Raw genomic sequence first — 19708 nt, forward strand, 5'->3', positions numbered from 1 at the left:
AATTAAATGTAGTTTTCAAAAAATATTTTATGTCTAGTACTGAATAGTTGATTTATAATTATTAACTAACAAATTAGAGTTGTGCTCTTTCATTGCAAATATGTTTCCATGATTTGTCAAGACAACCATATTTACCAGAGGTCTGAACCTGATCCATTCTGTTAAGACATTTAGATGTCATTACAGAAAATAACACACAGCAATATTTGCCATTCTAATTAACAACACAAGAACTGCCAAACATTATCATGATAACTTGTATCATTTATTGCCATTTTGTTTTGTCAGTTTCTGGAATTTCACCAGAGTAGTAATATTGCCAGGTAACAAAATTTGGACTAAATATCAGAAACACTGCATATTTTAATTGTTAGTGCTAAACTTAGAATAAACAACAGCATAACTGGCTCTTTTTAATTGAATTATGAGTTTCACAAATATGTCCTTTTTATTTAAACTAAAATATGCAATTCAGTCTTAAAAAATTAATTAATGTTAATATATTTTCCAGTGGAAAGATTTTGTACCAAATCAAAACTGATCTATATAAAACCTGAATTATTAAACATATTCAAATAAAGGAACCAAAATTTTAGAAAAGAGAATTCCTCATTTTGTCGTACTTGTTATTTTTTCCAGAACTGTTTCCCTATAGTATTATGATTATTATTGTCTAATCTTTTGTAGTGAGGTATTCAAAAATAAAAAAGATATATTTTGAGAAAAGTTAAATTGTCCTTTTTAAATTGAATTAAGAAAACTAAAATCTGACTGAACTTAACACCTCACATAAATTTTATAATTTCAAATTTTGTTAATGAATTGCTATTTTTTAATTTAATGCAGTATAAATATTAAATTTAAATTTAATATTTTTATTAAGTTCTGTGTTTTGGATATGAATGCTATGATAAATTTATAACAAAATAAAAATTTTCTCCAAAGGCCACCATCTCCTATACCTAGTCACAATGGATTTCCAGATACTGGCAATCTTTCTTTTGATTTATCATCTTTAGATAGTAGATCATCAACAAAAAGGTATTTTATTAATAAATTTTATTACTTTGAAAAATATTTTAATTTTTACGAATTAATTTTTATTTATATTTATAATTTTTTCAGTCCATTTCGTAGTTTAGATTCATTTCGTGGAGATGATGAACATAGGCTTATTGCAAGATATGCAGCCCGACTTGCAGATTCCCATAATAATGTATGTTATGTTATGTATTTATTTACATTAGTTTTCTCTTCTAATATTTTAATATAAATTAACAGAAAAATATTCAGTAATGTTGCTTGGACAAAATTGGAAGGATCAATACAGAGAAAGATATAAATCTTTCATCATTAGATTATTTTACATATAACTTTCTAACAGTAATGCAAGAGTGCTCACCTAATGATTAATGAACAAAATAAATTTAAATAATGTTTTGTTAATTATTATCATTTTAATTTTAAGAATGCATTATTAAATTTCAGAAATATCTATGTTGTTTATAAAATTGTTGTATTAAATGAAAATGCATTTATAGCATGTATTTCTCCATGAGATTAAAGTAAAAAGTTATTTTGTGAACAGTCAACAGCTCTTTTTCAATCAATAAATTTATTATGAAATACATTCTTTTGAAAATGTTTGTTTATCTTGTTAGAAGATAAGTTTTATTTTTTGAAAAATAAAATATATAGAATTACAATTAGTGTATTAACATTCAACAAATTTTTCTGCTTTATTAATTGGCTATTATTGTGATTGATCTATATTGCCCTCTTCTAAGATTTTAAGAGTGAGTATTGAAGAATACCTGAGTATTAGAATGACTTTTTGATGTGATGCATACAACACACTATTGGCTATCAGCTCAGTTTTATCCATAATAGCATGTTTTGCAATGAAATTATCAAGCTTGATGTGAGAAATGGAGAATTTTCTGATCCAAACTATTCAATATTTATGAAATCTTATTATTCTAGGATGGGAAAACTCAAATTTTTTTGTGATGGTAAAGGTTATTTTACTATGTGGCTATCTTACTGATGAAAATTAAGAAGAAAAAATTATAAAACTAATTAATTAATTAATTAGAAAGAAGTTGAAAACATTAAAAAAATAACATTTACAAACTACAAATTTTATAGTTAGAATAATGTTAATTTATTGTATATACATTAAAATGTGATAATTTGAAAATTTATTAATTATATTAATTAATTTCATATATTTACTACTAATAACAAATTTGATAAATTATTATTATTAAATATTTTTTAGGTTAGAAGTCCTTCAGACATAAATTTAACTGTGGATAGTGGAAGACAGAGAGATTTAATTGCTCAATTAGAAGTCAAAAATAGGTATGGTAATGAATTAATTTAAAAATTAATGATTGAAATATTACAGTAACTTACAGTTTGAAATGTAAATCATGTAAAAGAATTTATTTTTTTACTTTTTTTTTATACAAATTTATGAAGAGAGATTATGAGAGAAATTATTAGATTAAGAAAACAACAGGAACAGGAAGATGCGGTGATGAGATCAGAACAGAATCCAACGTTGTTGGCAGAGTTGAGAGCTTTAAGGCAAAGGAAAGATGAATTAGAATCTCATCTGTCAAGTCTTCAAGAAAGTAGAAGAGAATTAATGGTGCAACTTGAAGCTCTCATGAAATTACTAAAGGTATTTCTCAGTTGTGAATTATTGATTTCATATTGTAATATTCAATTGATTCAAAATTAACTTGTTCAAAATATTATTATTACATATGATGAGTGCAAAATTAAAATATTGTAATTACAGAAAATTAAATTCAGAGAACATATAAGTTACATTTCATATTCCATAAAATTTTTACGACTGCATTAAAAAACATATTAAACACATGTCGATATATCGGATTAAATTGCCACAAGGGAACCAACCATTACTAAAGAAAAACATAGTAGTTTTCATATTATAATTTTTTGTTTTTATTTTACTTTAATTCTTGTAGACCCAGGTTTATTCAAGATCAGATTTTGTAATTCTTGATTAATATTTGTCAATAATTAATCAAGAAATAAGAGTGCATTTTATTTTGGTCATCCTTCTCTATTCATTTTTTAACTGTTTATTTTTTGAACTGATTATTAAAATTTTAGAATTATCAAAGCTTAATGATTTAATATTATAAAAGCTAAAATATCTTTTATTTTATCATAATTAAAATTAATTTTCATTTAGTTAAAATAAAATATATTAAATAGTATTGCTTCTGTAATTTTGTTATTGTTTAGTTGTTTGTTGAATGTTATAGTTGTGTATAATAAGTAATATTTGTTATTGTTCTAATAAATGATCTAGACATAAAATTTCTTCTTTACTTCACAACTAGGTGCATATGTATACACTGGGTATCTTTAACATCACTCTTTATGCCCAATGCCTACCTATGCACCTAGTTGTGAAGTAAAGAATAATTAGAAGACATGGTTTCAGAATAAGTCAATAAAATTTCTTGTTTATTACTTTTGTTTTTCATTATTTGAAATGATGTAGAATTGAGAATATTACCAGACCTGTAATTAATAAAATAAAATTGTCAAAAATGCTTTTTAGATTACTTATGAAAAAATAATGTGGTTTTACAAAATATTATTGAATAAGTTTATATTTATTTTATTTATGCTTTTTATGTTTAGTGTTCTGTAATAAATTCCTTACTTAATTTTGATAGCTACCAAATTTTCTGTCAAACATAACAAGTTAACAAACAAGACTAATATTTTTACAAATTATTAGCCTTGCCAATACCATACACTGCAAATGGATTGATTGCTGAGGCAGTTAAGGCATTGCCTACTATTTTGTGGGAACCAGGATTGAATTCAGGTGGTTGAGAAATCCTAGGAATGGATCATACTTAAGACACCACATCTGGGATTCTTCTGCAACTAGGTGATAAGGGACCAGGCTGCTCACCACCCAGCTGCTGCATTATGGGTCTTAAAAAGGCTATATTATTAGTGCTCAAAGGATGGAAAATGAAAAAAATAATAATTTATAAGTTCAGCTGACTGAAATTCAAAAAAAAAACTATTATATGATGTTTAATAATAATAACAACAACCCTCTTGCCAGTCACTACCTTGCTGAGGTGTGAGAGCTCAGTAGTTCTGATGAACCATAGAGCTATGTTGGCTGGAACATCTGCTCCTGGTAGGTCAGTCACTCATGCCAGTGAGGTCTATGGAGAGAAATGAAGCTAAAAATGTCTGAATCCACCTCTGTAGAAATCTAACCATGGTGATAACATGATCCAAGTGAAATATTGGCTTGCAAGTCATCTAAGTTAACAAGGTCTGCACTCATGAGTTACATGTTTGAAAAATATATCATAACTCTCCATTGCACTGGTCCAAGTATGGCTACTGTAATACCCACACCAGTTTCGGGAAACTAGCCTAATTTTGGTCCTGGTCACACATGACAATGATGGCAATGAAATCATCACAAATTTCAAAACATCTTGCTTTTTGCTCATCTGTCATGAGGTGCAGCACAAATTGTGAAAAAAACTTTGGACTATTCAAATCTTCATGAATGATGACTTGCACTGTGTCATTGCTTATGCCCACTTCTATCAATTGCACAGTCAATCACTGATCTGTTTCTTGCAGGCTTTGCATCTGCTTGATCATGTTGGGTGTTTTGCTTGTCAATGGCCAATCTGAATGCAGCTTATCTATCAATGATTCCTTACTGTTGTGAAAGTATTTAAGCCAAAAAAAAAAAAAAACAATAATCTTTAAAAATTGTAAAATTTTTAAAAATAAACGAGTTTTAAAAAATTAACTCTTTTTTATCCGATTTCGAATGAGCTAAGAACTGAGATGGACACTGAAAATTAACAAATATTCCTTACTTTATTGTTCTTTATCCATACGTTATTATCTGAATTATCCAAATGCATTTCACAAATTTCTTTGCCTCTTCAGTGGATATTACACTTTTTCAACACTGTTACATTTATACTCTATCAAGTTTTCCCAGCATGCATCTACAGATAAACCCGTATTCAGATTGATGGTATTTGCATAACTTTTGATACAATAATGTTCTGCGATGCGTCTTGTTACAATATTATCTATTTTATACAATATTTTAATATTACTTCTATTTATGATACAATTATTATTTTTACAATGTTGATACCATGGGGATTCGGTTCTTTTCAGACGAATTGCTGCCTCATGCTCTTTATCTTTAACACGTTGTTCAAGTTGTCTTCCTGTTTCACCAACATAGATCTTACTTCTTGGACATGTGCATATTAGTTTGTAGACGACTCCTGCTTTTTTCAAAGGGTCGCTTGAATGTCCTACCCTTTCTCTGTTCACCACATAAATACTTTTGCTTAATCTATTTTTCTGCTCACCCACTAAGTTGACAGAACAATTTTTAAAGTTATTTTTATATCTTTCAAAAAATTTTTTAATATATGGAATTTTTATGTATAGATTATTACTTTTTTCATTTTTTACATTATATCTACTTATGGTATAACTATTGTACCACTTACGTATTACTTGTTGGGGGTAATCGTTAAGCATATATTTTTTAAATAGGTTTTCAGTTTCAAGTTCTATATACTTCTGCAATGTCGTTCTGTTAAAAATTTTTCTTAGTTCCATTAGGAAAACATTTCTTTTTATACCTAAAGAACAGTACGATTTATAGTTGATTACTTTATCATTATTGCAAGTCTTTGTATACTTACGAAATAGTAGTGTTTTTTCTTGTCGTGTGATTGTGACATCTAAATAGTTAATTTCATTATTTTTCTCTTCTTCGTAGGTGAATCTAATATCATTGTTTAAACTGTTTGCATAAGTTTCAATGTTTTTGGCTGTGGTAATATTGGAATCATACAGGATCAATATGTCGTCTACATACCTGGCGTAGAAGGAAATGCCTTGGAACTGGAAAATCTTTTGATCTAATGATGTCATGCATATATCTGCAATCTTCGGGCCTATAACGGACCCCATTGCTATCCCATCTTTTTGTCGATAAAAGTTTGTAGAAACCGAAAAATAGTTGTTTTTAAAAGCGAATTGTATAAATTCTAAAATGTAATTAGGTAAACTATAATTATTTAAACATTCTAAAACAAAGTTCCACTTAATTGATGGGTACATTGATTTTACATCCAGACTCATAAGTCTAAAGGATTCCTTACTTTGGCCATATAACAGATGCGAGATTAGTTGATCTGTATTTTTTGACCAGTATAAAGTAAAGAAGAGTATAAAATTAACCCAAAAATTTGATTACCCTTCAACAGCACATAAAGAAGAATGGCTAAATAAATTAATTATAAATTTGACAAACGTTGATGTTTCGAATGATTATTTACGGCTATTGTCGTATGGAGATAATATGAATTTCCCCATTTTTTCAAAGTCAATTGAAGTTGTAGCAGAAATAGAGAGCGCTATTCGACGAATCCCAGGAAAATCAAAAGACAAAGAACAGTTGAGAATACACTTAAGCAAAGATCTTCAAAAGTTTAAAGGAAAAGGTGCGTACAACCAATATATAGTAGATAAAAAAGCAGTTAATATAACTAGTAAAATGAATAGATTAATCAAATACTTTAAATATAAACAATTATCCATCATAAAAGCAGATAAATCTCACGCACTCATAATTATTACGAATTCAGATTTACAATTGAAGAAAAAAGAAATAGTATCTACTGATGAATATGAACAACTACATAATAATCCAACTGAAGATATTAAAAAAGGATTAATAAAGTTAATGAAGACACATAAAAAAGAATTTACAAACCAAGATTATAAAAAGATAATAGACTTTAACAGGATACGTATACCGCAACTTAATATCAGACTTAAAACTCATAAAGTAGGAAATGTTTATAGACCTCTTGTGGATTTTAAATTTTCTATATTATATAATTTAGAACATTATATAAAAAATTATTTACAGTGCATACCAGATTCTAGCTACAGTATAAAAAATACAGATCAACTAATCTCGCATCTGTTATATGGCCAAAGTAAGGAATCCTTTAGACTTATGAGTCTGGATGTAAAATCAATGTACCCATCAATTAAGTGGAACTTTGTTTTAGAATGTTTAAATAATTATAGTTTACCTAATTACATTTTAGAATTTATACAATTCGCTTTTAAAAACAACTATTTTTCGGTTTCTACAAACTTTTATCGACAAAAAGATGGGATAGCAATGGGGTCCGTTATAGGCCCGAAGATTGCAGATATATGCATGACATCATTAGATCAAAAGATTTTCCAGTTCCAAGGCATTTCCTTCTAAGCCAGGTATGTAGACGACATATTGATCCTGTATGATTCCAATATTACCACAGCCAAAAACATTGAAACTTATGCAAACAGTTTAAACAATGATATTAGATTCACCTACGAAGAAGAGAAAAATAATGAAATTAACTATTTAGATGTCACAATCACACGACAAGAAAAAACACTACTATTTCGTAAGTATACAAAGACTTGCAATAATGATAAAGTAATCAACTATAAATCGTACTGTTCTTTAGGTATAAAAAGAAATGTTTTCCTAATGGAACTAAGAAAAATTTTTAACAGAACGACATTGCAGAAGTATATAGAACTTGAAACTGAAAACCTGTTTAAAAAATATATGCTTAACGATTACCCCCAACAAGTAATACGTAAGTGGTACAATAGTTATACCATAAGTAGATATAATGTAAAAAATGAAAAAAGTAATAATCTATACATAAAAATTCCATATATTAAAAAATTTTTTGAAAGATATAAAAATAACTTTAAAAATTGTTCTGTCAACTTAGTGGGTGAGCAGAAAAATAGATTAAGCAAAAGTATTTATGTGGTGAACAGAGAAAGGGTAGGACATTCAAGCGACCCTTTGAAAAAAGCAGGAGTCGTCTACAAACTAATATGCACATGTCCAAGAAGTAAGATCTATGTTGGTGAAACAGGAAGACAACTTGAACAACGTGTTAAAGAGCATGAGGCGGCAATTCGTCTGAAAAGAACCGAATCCCCATGGTATCAACATTGTAAAAATAATAATTGTATCATAAATAGAAGTAATATTAAAATATTGTATAAAATAGATAATATTGTAACAAGACGCATCGCAGAACATTATTGTATCAAAAGTTATGCAAATACCATCAATCTGAATACGGGTTTATCTGTAGATGCATGCTGGGAAAACTTGATAGAGTATAAATGTAACAGTGTTGAAAAAGTGTAATATCCACTGAAGAGGCAAAGAAATTTGTGAAATGCATTTGGATAATTCAGATAATAACGTATGGATAAAGAACAATAAAGTAAGGAATATTTGTTAATTTTCAGTGTCCATCTCAGTTCTTAGCTCATTCGAAATCGGATAAAAAAGAGTTAATTTTTTGAAACTCGTTTATTTTTAAAAATTTTACAATTTTTAAAGATTATTGTTTTTAACGTATACACTAACCGATCCCATTGCTTGATATTTATTTATTATTTAAGCCAGTCATACACACATTTTTTTTTCTGATAGCATCATTCCCATACACTTTGATCAATGTTTCATGCATTTCTGTTGCTGTTTTTCCTTTTCTCCAATTTGAAGCAGAACTTTACATTGTGCTGTTTCATTTCTCTTTGATGTCACCAGTCATACAGACTAGGGTTTCTCATTTCCCGGTCTTTTGCTTGTCCCAGGATTCCGGGATAAAAGTGAACTGTTTCCTGGGATCCCGGGAAATCCCGGGACAAATTTAATTATTTTTAAGATATACAAATTATCATGAAATCAAATGATATAATTATTTTTCGTCTTTTAAAGTAATTAAATACGTTCTGCAACCTCCAAAATCATATTAATAACGCTAAGATATATATTAAAAATTTCCTTTGAATTACATAGAAATTTTCACAAATATAAAAAATTTATTACAGTTTGCTGGAAACTGCATGCAACAACAACAAAATGCTTTGAATTGAGTTTAAAAAAAAAAGAACTTAGATCAAACTTCTAACTTAGAAGGTAATTTTTGTTTTTTAAATAAAATATAATACAAAATATTGCAAATTTTTATAAGATTTTAAAAAGCAGATATATTCAATACAGTACTCCGATCACTCAATCTAATTTTTATTTTAGTAATGAAAAGTCTTGCTAACGAGAATGCCTTTACCGATTTAATTGGTGTGATTGGAATCGTGCTTAATGCATTTAAGAGAAGACAAATATGTGTTTTTCACCTGTATCCTGAAAGATTTCTAGTTCGTTTTTGAGATTGTAGTACTTCTTTTGCTCTCTATTTGCTCTCTATTCTTGATTTGTCTACCTCGACGGCTCTAATAGAAACATCATTGCCCAATAATTCGGCAGTTCATTTGTCTTTAATAATCAGGTTATGAAGAAAAACTTTATACTTGCAGACTTCGTACTCATTTGTATCCTGGCCCAATTTGCACAACTTGGCGTTAAGCAGTTATTGAAGCTACTGGGCATGGTTAAAAATTAAGACAACATAAGCACAATTATTACAGATATTACAGGTAAAGAATTTTGAGAGTCCTGCTACAAATAAGCTACGTATTGATTATTGACCATTTGTGACGTGCCATAACAAGTAAAAATTAAAAAAAAAACTAATAAGTAGGTTTAAAATTAATAAATACAAATGTATTCTGACAGTTTATGAGTTAACTACACTTTCTATTTGCAAAATTTCTTCAACCTTAACACAAAATAAGAAAAAAGTGAAATTTTAAGAAATTTGCAGGATTTCCCAGGGTAAAAAAAATTTCCCGGGATATTTCCCGGGTTAAAAAAATAACTGGGATCCCGTGAACCCGTTTGAGAAACCCTAATACAGACTATGCTTGAATGGCTATGGTGGATATCACTTTTAGCTACACATACAGTCTGTTTTAAAATTACAAACACACCAAACATTTTTCAATAACAAAAACATTAACTATAGTAATGTATTTATTATATTAGTATGTTGTTTACAACATCAATTTAAACATTTTCTGAAATTTTTAGAGCAATCTGACAATTACAAAAAAAATTATCACAGATTTTCAATTTTTGAGCATTTCAAAAGTATAAACACAGGTGCATAAAATTAGTATAATAATTTTTTTTATTAATAATTGGTTTAATTAATCAGTTGTCACCAGAGGTGAGTATCACTCATTATTAAAAACGTGATGGTTTTTTTGTGATTTAAAACAATGCCTCATGGAAAAACACTAACAGAGTTGGAAATATGTGAAATTTACCAACTAAAAGGATTAGGACAATCTCTAAGACAAATTTCGTCAGCTGTAAATCGATCTACACATGCTGTGAGAAATGTGTTAATTTGGTGAAAATTATGGTAGAAATAAGTGATTTGGAAGCCTAAACTCCTTACACCTAGAAATGAAAGAAAAGTTTTTCAGATACTGATGGTCAACAAGTTTCTGTCAGAGAAGCATCTTCAACATTGCCAATTGCAGTTTCACCAGCAACTGTATGGAGATGTAAGCATAATCATAAAAATGCCAAATTTACAAAAATGGCTGCCAACCAAAATTAACACAGTTGTACAAAACAGCTAGATTAAACTGGGCCAAAGACAAAGATGATATAGAAAAAAGAGTGGAAACAAATAGTCTTTTCAGATGAAAAAAAGTGGAATTTGGATGGACTTAATGGTTATAGTCACTACTGGCATGATTTGAGAAAGAATGAAGAAGTCAGAATGAGTAGACAGCAAGGTGGAGGATCTGTGATGGTGTGGACAGTATTTGGATGGGGAGGTAAAACAGATATTGTATTTATAGAAGGTAGAATGAATTCAGAAAAGTATCAAGAACTGTTGTATCAAAATTTAATAACTTTTGGATTACTTATTGGGGGAGAAAACTGGCAATTCCAACAGGATAATACTGCCATTCATACATCAAAGTCAACTAAAAATTGGTTTGCTGAAAAAAAATTAATGTAATTGATTGGCCTTCACGGAGCCCTGATATGAACCTGATAGAGAATGTTTGGGGCATTATGAGTCATCTTGTTTATGGCCAAAACAGACAATACAATACTGTAAATGAATTGAAATTAGCTATCATGGATTGTTGGGAAAATAAACAACAACAACTTCAAAAACTAGTAAAATGTATGCCTGATAAAGTATTTAAACTAATTAAATCAAATGGTGGACGTACAAAATATTGAAACATCACAATACGTTTTTTTATTATCACAGATTTTCAATTTTTTATTGTTTCAAAAATTGAAAATCTGTGATAATTTTTTTTTGTAATTGTCAGATTGCTCTAAAAATTTCAGAAAATGTTTAAATTGATATTGTAAACAATATATTAATATAATAAATACATTACAATTGTTAATGTTCTTGTTATTGAAAAATGTTGGGTGTGTTTATAATTTTGAAACAGACTGTATTCCATGTTGGGAGGTGCTTCTGGACATGTTCATGGATGTTTGTATGCATGCTCTAACTTGTTGCAATCATTACATTTGAGATATTCTAACATTCATCAAATGTTCTGACATACCATATAGGTTTGGAATTGTGTTGACTCTTCTTTCCTGTTAACAATTCAAATCAATGGTAATTGATTTAATTAACAAGAAAAAATTACATACAAAAATATTTCTTTATTAAAATTGTTTTGTTAAAATATGATTACAGTGTGTATAATTCTTTCTTAATGTTAACTTTCATTATTCAGATTTCTGTAGATTTCAAACTGATAATCACTTAACTTTACTTAACTTTTGTAGAAAATTTACAGAATTATCATATAACTTATGATAAGATACAGAATTATGTTTTTGAATTGTAGGAAATTTACAGTACAATTATCATATATAAAATAAATTTTTTTCTCTGTTAAAGAAAAAAATTCAAAAGTTTTAATTATTGAGAAAATTTATAGTGTATAAAACTAAATTAATAAATTGTTATTTATGAATTTATGATTATGACAGTTCTTTATAAATTTTTTACAAATTCAAATAGAAACAATAATTAAATTTTATGCAAGAGTAAGATAATAAAATTTTGCAATTAAGTTCCAACTTATGAAATTTTTATCATAGAGAATATACTTCTAGTTTGTCACTTTTTAGATTTGGTCACATTTTGTAATGCTTAGTACAAACAGTAATAATAATTTTGGTAGTAAGAAGTTTGGAGTAGATTGTTTAAACGACTAATAATATGTAAATGTGTTAATGCTTGTTCCCAATTGTAATGCAAAGTTCAGGACCTTAATTGCTAAATTTTTTATAATATAGTATGTATGAAATTTGTTTATTACGGTCATCTTATATTTGAAAATTTATATTTTTGATTTTAATAAATACATTACTGAAATAAAAATAAAATAAATGTACTTCTTTCTTTAGGCTTGTTTTCTTGTTTCTTTTAAAAAATAGCAACTTATTTATAGAATATTTTACATATATTAAAATCCTAGTATATTGTTAACTATCAGGATAAATAGTAATGTGATAAGTTTACTTTATTAGTTAGGAATGTTAAAATGTGATTAAAATCTCTTTTCAGAATCATCAAACTTCACCTCGATCTACCCCAAACAGTTCACCTCGATCAGGAACTTCTAAATCTCCACCGCTGTCGACTCCGTACCCTTTGTCCTCATCAAAGAGTGCCCCGACGACTCCTGGAAGTTGTGCCCCAACTACCGACAGTATGACCGGAACGGGTAATGATGGCAGACTATCGTTTGGCCAACAAGGAAGTACCCGCAGCTTGAGAAATGACTTGTTAGTGGCTGCAGATTCTGTAACCAATGCAATGTCATCTTTAGTCAGAGAACTGAATTCAGGTGAGTGAATTCGTGTAAGATGGTTTATCTGGATATGTTTAAGTATTGCATATATTAATGAGTGATGTTATGTTATTACATTAAATACAGATTCAGATGAGGAAGGAGCAGGTACCAGCAAAGTACTAAGCAGCAGTAGAGGTCAGAAATTAAATTCTTAAAATATATACTAAAAATATCTTAACAGGAAATAATTTAAAGTTGTTGTTTATTGAAAGAATATTATTATATGTCATAAAAGTATTATTGCTTAAAGTATTAAAATGTTTATATAAATTATCAAAAAAGTTTAATTAAAACTCAGATTTTGAAACTGAAGACACAGAAAGTGCTGTAGAAAGTCTGGAAGGAGGGGGAACTCTGTGGCGCGAAGAACGACACCGAGCACAAGAGAGCAAATTCATGGCTGAAATTCATGCTCGAAATATGTTGGCAGCTGAAGATAATGAAAACATAAATGAAGAAGAGGATGAAGAATTATATGATAATGATCCTAGAGTAAGTAAATAAATAAATAATAAAAATGGCCTCAGAGTAGATTTTCCTTACTTTATTTTATTTGACTCTATATTTTTTATTTTTATTTCAACTTACTAGGGCATGCTGATAACTGTTTTATTTTAAGTTTTATCTTTTTATGGTTTATTTTTCATTTCATAGGTCAATGAAGTAAAGTCCAGTTGACACAATTAACCTTTTGCAATCACCATCCCTATACCCTTTTCCAGGATCTCGATATGTTTCATCATCACTCTTCGATGACAACGGACGACGAAAGCTACGTTCGAACAGATGATGACGAAGAAGGTGGCAATACTGACTGGGAAGAAACAATGCGACGCTGGGTGAACCGTTAAGACTGTCATCATGAAACAAAGCCAAAGTCTTCTCGGCCGCATCGGATTTGTTATGGGACTATTTTGAAGATTCGAGAATAGTTTGGAGCCCACTTGCAGATGACCATGATTGCAACTTTTGTCATTTATAATAGTGATGGGTTTGAAAAGTTAATCTCCTTTTATGATAGGAAGTAATGAAAATTACAAATTTAAATTTTTAATTGATTTAATCAAAAGTAACATATCAGGTATTAGAGTTTCCAAAATAAGGGATCAATTACAAAACAGTTATTAACAGTGTTTAATATATTTTTAAAATTGTTCTCACCTTCAAAAAAATTAATTAAATTGAATTTAAAATTATTTTAAGCTTATTGAAACTAATTTTTCTGGGACCAAAATATTTATTATTTTAATTTTTTACATATTTTATCTATGAAAGAAGTTTGTAATTTTCAATTTTTCAACAACAAAAAAAATCTAGATTGAATTTTCTTTAAAAAATTTCTTGGCTATTTAAGTAACTTAATTAAAAATTTTTAGTATTTTTAATGTATTTTCTTTAAACATTTATAACTTTTTTTATGTAATTATTTAAATAGGTTTTGAAGGTGAGTGCTTAATTCAAATTATCACAAAATAAACCAGTTACAATGTTTAACAAAACAAAAAACTAAGTACAAGAGAATGTAATGCTATCTCAATTGAACAGTTTTTAATCATTGCTCAACATGAAAGGAGCAGTTCTTACATGTTTTGTATAGTTGTATTTGTATTGTGATTAACAGAATATGGCACAGTCTAATGTGTTAAAAATTTTTCTGGATTTTGTTTCCATGTCATTTGTAATATTGCAAAATACAAAAGATTTGTAAATCTGTTTAATGTAAAATGTTTTGAATCAGTCATCTTTATTTTCAGTATAAATTTTTTGAATTCATATGTATTAAACTATTCTGTATTCAGGAAATGTTTAATACATAAATTTTGAAATTTTACTGTAAATAAAGTGGAATTTCATCAATAATGTTTTACATTAAATAAATTTACAAGTTTTTAATTTGTTTGTTATAAAATATTGTTAAATGCTATCGTGTTACATGAAAATCTTTCATTTATAATTTATATAAAACTTTCATTGCAGTTATTGACTTTAAATCATGAATTTTTAAGAGTACAGTGATATTAACGAAACACTTTTTAAATGAAAAGCACATAAACTATATACTGCAATTTACATATGTTGTACAAAGAAACTATCATATTATGCAAGGTTGCACTCACACATGTAGAAAACTGATTAGAAATATAATACAGAGTCAAAAGCAATTTTTAATGTTATGTCTATAAAAGTGGATTATTTTTGTTTGAACTTACTAGTTTTTTTTTATAATTTGCAAGAACAGACTAATTGCTGGAAGAGGTGCAAAAGACAACTGACTTGATTAACTTTTGATATTTACTGTATATTTAATTAAAAAGAAATGAAAAAACATAAATACAATGCTTATAAAAATGTTATAAAAAAAACCTGTAAAGAAAATGTGTGTGAATGCAATCTATGAAGTTACATTAGAAGTTTAAAAACATTTTAAAATTTGTATAAAAGGTTACAGAACATTTCTAAGCCTCTTCTTTTTTAATACTAAAATGAATCATTTATGATTTATCTGTTAATGAAACTAATCTGATTGTTCAAAATAATTGAATAATTGTTTTCTTTTCTTTACTTTCAGTTCTTGAACTGAATTAAATCTTAAACAAAACAAAAATCTATCTTAAAAGTTTTTGTTTTTCTCCATCTTTATATTCTGATGTGTTTGTCGCATGTTGTACATACCATTGAAAATAACTTATATAAAATTTATTTATAATGTATGACAGTTAACATTGCAAAACAATCATTGTTGAAATATTAAATACCATAATAGTTAATTGTATTTAGTAAACATATCCTATGGCAATGCAAACATATAAACATATATTAATAATGTTTAATAGTTGTTTGGCAAAATTTCTCTGAATAAGTGTATTTTCAGAAAATAATCCTCATGAATATGACAACTGACTGCATTGTTAAAATTCAAACTTTATAAAATAGACAATAATGATTTCTTATGTTGAATTTAGTAAAAGTTTCTAATATTAAAAAAAAAATTAACTTACAATAACAGAATTGCAGTTTTAATCCAATGTATTAATTTACATTAGACAAATACATAAAACAGAGTATCAAATATATTTGATTTTAAATTTTATAAAGAATTATATAATAAAATTATTTTTCACCCATTTAATGAATACTTTTTCTTTTAATTGAAACAATATTCTAATTAAGTTCATACATTAGTTGATTAATGTGTAAACTTAATAAACTTTAAACAAATTTCTTGCAGTTAACTTTATATATGTAAATAGAAAACATCAAAAAGTTAGAGAGATAATTTATCTTTTTAAGTTTCCTTTATTAAATCTTTTTGATAACTTAAAAGTAAAATAATCTTTTAAATTATTGTCATCAAATTTATTATTTACATTGCTTAAAATAATTTGTACTGCTTGGAAATTAGGAAACTGCCATGCCGAGCCACACCACTTGCTTTTCTATAAAATTTAATAATTTTGCTCAAATTTGAAGTATTAAAAGTAAATGAAAATATATATATTTTTTTAATATACAGTAGAGAGTCGAAAATCGGCATCAATTGGGGACTCGGGTTGTTCAGATTAGGGATTTGTTCCGATTACGGTCTATGTACGAAAAAATATATTAACCTGTCCGATGTTCAAATTTTTCTTCGTTGCGTGTCGCTTCCTGTTGAATTTTTCTCCGTTGCGTGTCGCTTCGTGTTGAATTTTCGTCGATTTTAAGCCTAACGAAAATTTTTATAATAATAATCGAGGCTATCATATCGTTAAAAATTATTTCTGCATTTTGTACAAACAAAATAAATATATTGAAGAATATACATGAAACATTTATACTTTATGAATTATACTTTAATGAACATGAAAATTATACATGAAACATGAAAATTATACTTTAGAAGTAAATTTAGTATCAAAAACGTTCGATTCAGCACGACACAGTCCGACTGAAAATCGTGCCGATTATTGGGCGATTCCGATTACCAGGGTGCCGATTTTCGACTCTCTACTGTATATATAAATTTTATTATAAAATTATATAAATATTTTAAAATACTTGGTACACATTTGCATTTTATGAAATAATTTAGGCTTAGTAAATTACAAGAGTAATTTTAATAAATTATTTTATCACTTTTATAAAATTTGTTATTTTTAAGTTTAGTTTTTTCAAATGCTTTAAATAAATTCAGTAATACAAATTTAAAATATTACAGTTTGCTTAAACGATATTTTATGGAGTTATCAAATGTGTTGTTGAAGTGCTCTTATGTAACAGAGACAGAGTCAGATATCAAACTATTGGTCATTTTCAAGCCAGTTAGATTAGTATCATGCCCGTAGGAATTCTAGGTAGTAAAGCCAAAGTTGAAAATGTTAAATTTTAACGTAATGCCAAAGTTGACATTGCATAGTTATATTCCTAATTGCAGGTAACATCATAGTTCTTTGAATTCTTTGCAAATTGTTCACATAGATTCCCTAATTTGTTAATGATCTTGGTTTTATGAGATATAATAAGCATGAAATTGGTAATTTTGGTAAAAGATGTGTGATTGCATCTTCCAAGGGCCAAAGATATTTTTTTTTATTTGAATGTTTAATTATATTTGGTATTATTTATAAATAATAGACAATAATAAATGAGTAACATAATTCATTAAATTTTTAATGCTAGGTTTACAGTTCTTGAGCTTTAAACCTAGAAAAAAAAATTTGTTTACAGATTACAATTATCTATCCTTAGATATTACAGTTTTTACAATAATAAGAAGATAAAAATAACTGAAATATTATTGGGTACAAAGCATTTTGACAAAATTCAAATTATTTATATAATGAAACAGATATTGTGAAAAATTTTTAGTTTGTTTATGTTTGTATTATGTTTAAATGAATAGAGATACGGTGTGACTTCAGTTTACAGGCATACCTCATTCTCAAAGATCTTGTAAATAGGGGCAAGCTTTTCCATTATTTCTTTTGGTCGATATTTGTATCTTTATTCTATACCAACATTCTACCAATAACATTAAAGTATTACAAAATATTATTTACATATCAGTCAGTTGTTATAAATGAAGTAAATGTTGATCAGGCAAATTCATATAAAAGGAGCAAAATATGAAATAAAAGAAGGGAATATGTAAGTTATCACACACACTTTATTTAATGTTAAGAAAATCAAAGTTAGTTAAGATAATAAGTAAGCAGAAAATAAATAAAACAGAACAAAATAAAATTGTTTTTAATAAATAAAATTTTAATCTCTGACAGAAGGATCTATAACATAGGGGGAAAAATTCACTAAATTACACAATTGCATTCAAATGAATGGCACTAGCTCTAATGAATAAAGATGCAACATGAACGAAACATAAGTAGAGACTGTAACTTTATCAACCATCCAATTGGAGTTCACAGGAATTTCAATTTAGTCTTGCTCATGAACGGAATATTTTGTTGTTGCAAATATCAGTCGCTACCCATTGTATCGAGTATTTCATTTTGTAAATATGGAAACTATTTACAAAATGAGCTAAAAGAAAATGACTCATCAAATACTCTTAAATAGAAGTCTTACTATAGTTTTGAATTTTATATATTTATATTTATTATGTACTGTACATTGTAATAAATAATACACTCACTTATACTATAAAATGATATTAAAATGGTATTCATTCTAAAAGTTATTAAAAAAATTGCAACATACAGTAATTCAATTAAAAGTAATTTTTTCCTTTTGTAGAATAAAATGATTGACAGTATTTATAATCAGTAAGTTTATCAATGATGACTTTAATTGACAAGGAGACATCCACAATTTGACATCCTGAATTTTACTGAAATTTCAATGTGATTTAGTGAACCTTTTTTATTAATGCACGGTAACATAACTCATACCAATGAACAGTAGTTTATGAGAAATCATTATTTAAACTTTTGATGTTAAACTAGCCTACCCCTCATTACGATTTGTTTATAAAACAAATTGTAATGAGGGGTAGACTAGTGAGAAAAAGCATCAGGTTAAAAAGCTCAACATCATGAGTTCATCCCACTTTCTTCCAACTTTTTTTACAATTTCTTCTGAAGTGTGTAATCCAGTGAATTATTAGAAAATATATTTGGCCCAAGATACTATTCTGTAATTATTAAAATCATTTACATATTTTTGAGCCAACAACTGTGACTAATAAATCGATACTTTTCCTACAGTTGTTTAAGGATCATTTACATAACAGAAAATGTCTTAATACTTATTTAATAAAAACTGTAAACTGTGATCATTTTATAAATAATTATAATAAAATAATAATTTAATAAGTAAGCATCTTTATATTTACACTACAAATAAAATTATAAACTTTTTATACATTTTGTCAAGAGCATTGTATTTGTCAAGAGCATATATTTTTTTGTCAAGAGCATTATAAAACATTTAATAAGAAATAGAAATGGCACATGTGTTTTTGGATACACAGGAATAAATTGTTTATAATTTTGGTTATACTTAAATTATTATCTCTATGAATTAGTTTATTTGTACTAAAATTCATAAAATGGTCTAGTTTAAACAATGAAATTTTTGTAGTTATTAAATCTGGATGTAAATTTGTCAAATTATATTTTTTTATACAATAATTTTGATTTTTCAGATAAAATAAAGAGGGGGGGGAGAATATTTTATATTCATACATTCCTTTTAAAGCTCAAGAATGAAATATGTATTTAACAGCATTTTGAATCTGTTTAAGGCTTTGAAAAAACTTAAAAATATGTATTTTTTAAAATCTTGT

General features: G+C 27.2%; 1 protein-coding gene across 4 annotated transcripts in view; it reads left to right on the forward strand.

The window, feature by feature from the left end:
* Nucleotides 1-16380, forward strand: part of LOC136989782 (dystrobrevin beta-like) — a 60170-nt gene extending 43790 nt beyond the window's left edge. For 2 of the 4 annotated variants that reach the window (XM_067288053.1, XM_067288054.1), the window contains exons 10-17: nt 946-1041; nt 1126-1216; nt 2282-2364; nt 2485-2689; nt 12636-12918; nt 13009-13059; nt 13223-13416; nt 13647-16380. In XM_067288053.1, coding sequence (XP_067144154.1) covers nt 946-1041; nt 1126-1216; nt 2282-2364; nt 2485-2689; nt 12636-12918; nt 13009-13059; nt 13223-13416; nt 13647-13775 — 1132 coding nt within the window. In that variant the 3' untranslated portion in view covers nt 13776-16380. Of the gene's footprint in view, nt 1-945; nt 1042-1125; nt 1217-2281; nt 2365-2484; nt 2690-12635; nt 12919-13008; nt 13060-13222; nt 13417-13578 lie in introns of all 4 variants that reach the window. The other 2 variants (XM_067288055.1, XM_067288052.1) reach the window with 2 other exon arrangements.
* Nucleotides 16381-19708: the final 3328 nt, after the last annotated feature.

This window comes from Centruroides vittatus, unplaced genomic scaffold (assembly GCF_030686945.1).
Source record: "Centruroides vittatus isolate TY-2023 unplaced genomic scaffold, ASM3068694v2 scaffold_769, whole genome shotgun sequence".
Taxonomy (NCBI): Eukaryota; Metazoa; Arthropoda; class Arachnida; order Scorpiones; family Buthidae; genus Centruroides; species Centruroides vittatus.